Here is a 7,417-nt window from a genome sequence, read left to right on the forward strand (position 1 = left end):
ACACTGCAGTCTAGTATCAGCTCTGCACACACTGTAGTTAATTATCAGAGTTGCACACACCATGGTCTTCTATCAGAGCTGCACACACTAGGACCTTGCATCACAACGGCCCACACCAGGATCTTGTATCAGAGCTGCACACACTAGTGACTACTATCATAACTACACTCACAGAGGCCTAGTTGAAGAAATGCTCACACTGCAGTCTAGTATCAGAGCTGCCCCCACACTGCGGTCTCTAATCAAGAGCTGCACGCTCTGCCATCTCGAATCCGAGCTGCACACACTGCGGTCTCGAATCCTTGCTGCAGGCACTGCCGTCTAGTACCAGAGCTGCACACACTGCGCTCTAGTATCAGAGCTGCACACACTGCGGTTTAGTATCAGAGCTGCATACACTGCGGTCTAGTATCAGAGCTGCACTCACTGCGGTCTAGTATCAGAGCTGCACACACTGCCGTCTAGTACCAGAGCTGCACACACTGCGCTCTAGTATCAGAGCTGCACACACTGCGGTCTAGAATCAGAGCTGCACACTGCGGTCTAGTATCAGAGCTGCACACACTGCGGTCTAGTATCAGAGCTGCACACACTGCGGTCTAGTATCAGAGCTGCACACACTGCGGTCTAGTATCAGAGCTGCACACACTGCGGTCTAGTATCAGAGCTGCACACACTGCGGTCTAGTATCAGAGCTGCACACACTGCGGTCTAGTATCAGAGCTGCACACACTGCGGTCTAGTATCAGAGCTGCACACACTGCGGTCTAGTATCAGAGCTGCACACACTGCGGTCTAGTATCAGAGCTGCACACACTGCGGTTTAGTATCAGAGCTGCACACACTGCGGTCTAGTATCAGAGCTGCACACACTTCGGTCTAGTATCAGAGCAGCACACACTGCGGTCTAGTATCAGAGCAGCACACACACTGCGGTCTAGTATCAGAGCTGCTCAAACACTGCGGTTTAGTATCAGAGCTGCACACACACACACTGCGGTTTAGTATCAGAGCTGCACACACTGCGGTCTAGTATCAGAGCTGCACACACTGCGGTCTAGTATCAGAGCTGCACACACTGCGGTCTAGTATCAGAGCTGCACACACTGCGGTCTAGTATCAGAGCTGCACACACTGCGGTCTAGTATCAGAGCTGCACACACACAGCGGTCTAGTATCAGAGCTGCACACACTGCGGTCTAGTATCAGAGCTGCACACACACAGCGGTCTAGTATCAGAGCTGCACACACACAGCGGTCTAGTATCAGAGCTGCACACACTGCGGTCTAGTATCAGAGCTGCACACACTGCGGTCTAGTATCAGAGCAGCCCACACACTGCGGTCTAGTATCAGAGCTGCACAGACAGCGGTCTAGTATCAGAGCTGCACACACTGCGGTCTAGTATGAGAGCTGCACACACTGTGTTTTAGTATCAGAGCTGCACACACACTGCGGTCTAGTATCAGAGCAGCCCACACACTGCGGTCTAGTATCAGAGCTGCACACACAGCGGTCTAGTATCAGAGCTGCACACACTGCGGTCTAGTATGAGAGCTGCACACACTGTGTTTTAGTATCAGAGCTGCACACACACTGCGGTCTAGTATCAGAGCTGCACACAATGCGGTCTAATACCAGAGCTGCACACACTGCGGTCTAGTATCAGAGCTGCACACACTGCGGTCTAGTATCAGAGCTGCACACACACTGCGGTCTAGTATCAGAGCTGCACACACTGCGGTCTAGAATCAGAGCTGCACACACTGCGGTCTAGAATCAGAGCTGCACACACTGCGGTCTAGAATCAGAGCTGCACACACTGTGGTCTAGAATCAGAGCTGCACACACTGCGGTCTAGTTTCAGAGCTGCACACACTGTGGTCTAGAATCAGAGCTGCACACACTGCGGTCTAGAATCAGAGCTGCACACACTGCGGTCTAGTATCAGAGCTGCACACACACTGCGGTCTAGTATCAGAGCTGCACACACACTGCGGTCTAGTATCAGAGCTGCACACACTGCGGTCTTGTATCAGAGCTGCACACACACACACTGCGGTCTAGAATCAGAGCGGCACACACTGTGGTCTAGAATCAGAGCTGCGCACACTGCGGTCTAGTTTCAGAGCTGCACACACTGCGGTCTAGTCTCAGAGCTGCACACACTGTGGTCTAAAATCAGGGCTGCACACACTGCGGTCTAGAATCAGAGCTGCACACACTGCGGTCTAGTATCAGAGCTGCACACACTGCGGTCTAGTATCAGAGCTGCACACACTGTGATCTAGTTTCAGAGCTGCACACACTGTGGTCTAGAATCAGAGCTGCACACACTGTAGTCTTGAATCAGATCTGCACACAGTCTAGTGTAGGAAATGCACACATGGTGGTCCGGTATCAGAGAGGCACACCGAGATCTAATATCAGATCCACACACTCTGGGGAATTGTGTCAGAGCTGCACACCATATAATCTAGTTTTGGTAATTTCCAACAACTAATTGGCTTGTCAATTACGACGACCATGTCCAATCTGAAACGGCTTAAAGAGTCATCATCAGGATGGTGCAATGAAAGAGCATAAGCAAAAGGTATTTTCAGGACAGTCCACGTGGTACTTAGTTTAATGTGCACAGAAATAATTTGGGTTTAATTGAATAAGCTAAAAAAATGCGATACTTGAAGCGTTAGGAGGGTTCACGGTCACAATAAACGTGTGTACTTTGGGATGGTCGAAGAACTGGGCAGCACCAGTCTGAAGCCAGTAAACAGTGATTCATAGCAGCCGGTTTACGGTGCATGGCACTGCGTCAGTCAGTCAGTGTCTGCATCTAGACTGAACTTACAATTATTCCATACACAATAAAAACTCTAACCATCCAATTCACATGTATCATGCAGTATTTACATTGCAGCACTTACCTTGGACTCCACATGATAACAAACATAGTGCACCGTGCAACGCAGTGGGATCTTCCGGACAGGCCAGGGGGCATCGTAGGATAGGTACGCAGGCAGCACACTTATCCGCAACTCACCCTGAAAGGCAACATTAGTTACTCAGCACAATCGAATGCCCTCTGTAGTGAACAATAAACAAGTACCTGTTTTGTCGCAAGATTCCATTCACATATCGGCACAAAACTCAGCACATTCACTGGCCATCGTTAAACAATCTGAAGGTGGTATCGGTCAGAAATCTGTAGTAGCCTTTACAGTAGTGTGATTCTTTATTGGGTTGTACCATGTTTGAATAGATAACGTTTAAAGGTTTAAATGATTCCCATCCTACAGATAGGAAAGGTGGGCGTCTACGTGAGGTCACCAAAGAGGGTCTATGGTGGCAAGAGAAATCTGGGTGCACTCCGGGCAGCTCTAACATAACCCCAGTCAAGATTCTGTGCCCTGCGGGATCTGCAGATCGGAGCTCCAGAACAATGGGGACCAAATGAGCTGCTATTGGAAGACATCCAGAGCACCTACATCTGGTAGTGCAGTTTATACGGACAGAGACCACAAACCAGGATAATAGCATAAACGACAACAGAAAAAAAGACGGAAACTTCAATCCTTCAATTAGGATCTGAACAAGAAGATTTCAGGTTTTTCCTGAAGTGTGTGATGGGGGGTTATGTGTCTGGAGGCAGAGCATCCCCCGACTTCAGAATACTTGAGAAACAAAGCTAGTGTAAGAGTTCTAGCCTTTTGGGGTGTTTATTAAAAAAGGTCTTGATCATTTTTGGTTAATGAATTTCCTATGTAAGAAAGGTTTCTTAGGCCAGGTAGGTAATGCAACAGATTAGAAACCGGACACATGGATGGAAGGTAAGCAACTGGAGAGCATACAGAAGGGGAGTGACATGACCTGACCGATAAACAAAAGAGATGTTGTGTGGAGGATGACTTCTAAGGGGCCAATGATGACAGATGATGGCGCCTTAGAAACAACCTTCTGTCACATGGTTCAAAACCCTTAAGACCAAACTGCTGTGTTAGATGGATGACCTGGAGAATCGAGTCTTAGTAGACCTGTAAATGGGTGATGCAACTGTGAAGCCACCAGAGATATTGTGATCCAGAGTGAATGAGCAGTGAGTGAGGCATGCAAGGAGGGCTGTCCGGCATAGTGAATGTTGAAGAATAAGCAAGTATTAATCAGCAGCATTTGTTTCAGGGATTATTCAAGCAGAATGTGAAGCATTCATGAAAACCAAATTTCACAATCAGCTAGATAGGCACACAAATCCTTGGGAATTTTTCATATAAACTAAACTATTCCTGAACATATTTCAAAATATTACAGCCTACACAATTGAAACACATCATTAATACTGCTAGTGGTTTGTTAATCAGTGGCTCATATGATACACCTAGCAAAACCATTAGGGCTGGGTAAGGGTGAGAGAATAAACCTGAGATAATAAGGGATGCACCCAAGGTTGGAAACACTAGAAATACCCCAAACAATAGGGCATGGGACAGGCCTATCATGACATTCAATTCAGTTGGCTATTTACACCGTTAGCATGACTTTCAGTGCATCGCACACCTGATCTCTGCAGCAGAAATGGAGTCAAGAGACAATAGGGAAGCAGACGAATGCAATTAACAAAAAATGCCAATCTGAAAGAAATGAACTAAGTGGCTACAAGTCACAACTTCCAATGCCATCTCTTCTTCCTCACTAGCTAGCCCCTACCATGTACTAATCCAAAATGTCAACCGTAATCCTGGCACTGCCCTAACCAAAACGCTACTGTCAACTTTTACCCTTAACGTAGGAATTATTTGTTCTATTTTGGTAGTTGAAAACAAATTAAATGAACAAAAAAAAGTTTACAGAAGAATTTAAAATATTTGTTATAAATGTAAGTTGAAGTTTACTCAGTATATAGTTCATTAAAATTAATTTACAAACAGTGTTGTAATAAATTGTTATTTATAGTTTGTTTCATTGTTACATTATTTTCAAAACACCCAAATATGGTAACATTTTGAACTTACTTATTTTATTAGCAATATTACTTTTTCTAATTTAAATAACTTAAATGTGATAAATTCAAGCATATTAAATTAATTGTTCTGCACAAACGTTCTCCCTTTTAGCTGAATTACGGCACTTCAAGTTCTTCGCTTGGGTAAAATTTCAAACTTTATTTCACTTTTCAGTCACAACATTTAAAGTAACTATAGAAGTATTTACTTACTTAATTTTTAAGTTCAAATACATCAGCCTAAGACACAGTTTAGACAATGGAAATGGAGTTGAATCATAGGATTTGCGTAATAGTGTGCACTAATTGGCCGTGGTGTACGCATAGCTCAGGTTACTCCAAAACACCTTGGTCAACCGAGCTTAGTTATGTGGGAAGGATAAGAAATGCGTTACTTACTTGTAACTGCAGTTATCCAGTATTAGTGTCTTTCATAGATTCACATGCCTGAATCATTCCCCGTCGTCGAGACGGGAGCCTCCGGTATATAAAAAAGTAATGTCCTAGAGACATACATAGAAAGAATAGGCCCAAAGGTCTCACCTTAGTAGCCTATCCACGTCCTTTTGTAGGAAGGACCAAACAGAGCAGGCCCCAAGGGTCCCACCTTGGTGGCCTATCTGGGTCCTTTTGTAAAAAAGGACCAAATAAAGTGAAACAGCCAATCAGCTACTACCTCCTTCTAGAACCTTCCTGCCAGGAGCCCAAGTCTCTCAGATTTTCGTACGCACCAAGCTAGTTAGGCGTAAACTCCTTAGAGAGAAAGGTGAGCCCTGCCAGGGGAGGCGGGAGGGTGCATGTGAATCTATGAAAGACACTAATACTGGATAACTGCAGTTACAGGTAAGTAACGCATTTCTTATCCAGTATTTGGGTGTCTTTCATAGATTCACATGCCTGAATCAGAGTAGCGAGCAATACATAATGCACATTCTGTGTGAACATCAGGTACAAGCATGTAGATAAAGCATATCACATGACCATAAATCACAAAATGCAATGCAATATACATACAATAAGAGAATGTGCATACCCGTAAAGGATGGAGGGATGTAGTAGGGCTCACCTTACTGAAATAGATGGCGAAGCACTGCTCGGCCCACTGCTGCATCCTTCATCAGCTCAGTATCCAGGCAGTAGTGTCTGGTGAAGGTGTGCGGGGACTTCCACGTCGCCGCTCTGCAAATGTCCAATATCGGCACTCCAGCGAACAGCGCTGCCGATGTGGACATGGCTCTAGTCGAATGAGCTTTAACACGTGAGTCTAAAGGTCGCCCAGCCTTGTCGTGACAAAAGGTGATCGCAGAAGAGATCCATCTTGAGATGCTCTGCTTCGTCAGGGGCATGCCCAGTCTTGGTCTACTAAAGGCAATAAAGAGCTGTGGTGACTTTCGAAAGTGTCGTGTCTTATCAATGTAGAATTTAAGGCACCTCTTTAGATCTAGAGAATGTAGAGTTCTTTCGGCTGCCGTGGTAGGATTCGGAAAGAACGATCTAAGCACCACTGGTTCGTTAAGATGGAAGTCCGAGGGGACTTTTGGAATGAAGCGAGGGTTAGTCCTCAGAATTACTCTGTCCTCTCTGAATTGAAGGAAAGGATCCTGAATGGACAGAGCCTGCAATTCACTGACCCTTCTAGCAGAGGTTAGTGCCAGGAGGAGGGCCGTTTTCCAAGATAGGAACTTGATCTCTGCCTTATGGATGGGTTCGAAGGGATGCTTCATTAGTTGATGAAGAACCACATTCAGGTGCCACGATGGAGGAATAGGTCGCGGTCGTGGAAAGGACCTAAATAAACCTTTCAGGAATTGTTTGATGAGTCTGTCCGCCCACAAAGAAGGGCCCGTAGCCGTTCTCGTGAACCTCGAAATTGCTGCGAGATGCACTTTGATGGATGTATGCGCAAGGCCTGATTGTGCAAGATGTAACAAGTATGGCAGCAGCTGTTGTGGAGTGGCATGGAAGGGATGCAAGCCATGATCCACACACCAGGAACAGAATCGCTTCCATTTTAGTGAGTAGGTTTTGTTAGTGCTGACAGCTCTAGCTTTTGCAAGGACATCTCTGCAATCCTGCGGGATGCTCAGGTGGCTGAACTCGCGGTATTCAGGAGCCAGGCTGACAATTTCAGAGAGCTCAGGTTCGGGTGGAGAACCTGCCCTTGAGACATCGTGATCAGGGCCGGAAACTGCTTCAGGCGAAGAGGAGGCCGGGCAGATAGGCGATGAAGTTCCGTGAACCAGTGCTGCCTCGGCCAGGCTGGAGCAATGAGGATCAGAGTGCAGGGTTCCGATTTCATCTTTCTGAGGACCCTGGGTATTAGTGGGAATGGCGGAAAGGCGTACGCAAAGACGTTGCGCCATGCGATGGAAAATGCATTCCCGAGGGTTCCTGAGTGGTGATGCCTGCTTGCGAAGCTTG

At 46.4% G+C, this 7,417-nt stretch overlaps 1 protein-coding gene across 2 annotated transcripts in view; it reads right to left on the reverse strand.

The window, feature by feature from the left end:
- CPSF1 (cleavage and polyadenylation specific factor 1) overlaps positions 1-7,417 on the reverse strand; it is a 235,407-nt gene that overhangs the window by 62,696 nt on the left and 165,294 nt on the right. For both annotated transcript variants that reach the window (XM_078686442.1, XM_078686443.1), the window contains exon 27: positions 2,925-3,041. In XM_078686442.1, the coding sequence (XP_078542568.1) occupies positions 2,925-3,041 (117 nt within the window). The remainder of the gene's footprint in view (positions 1-2,924; positions 3,042-7,417) is intronic.

Source organism: Lissotriton helveticus, chromosome 4_1, assembly GCF_964261635.1.
Source record: "Lissotriton helveticus chromosome 4_1, aLisHel1.1, whole genome shotgun sequence".
Classification (NCBI taxonomy): Eukaryota; Metazoa; Chordata; class Amphibia; order Caudata; family Salamandridae; genus Lissotriton; species Lissotriton helveticus.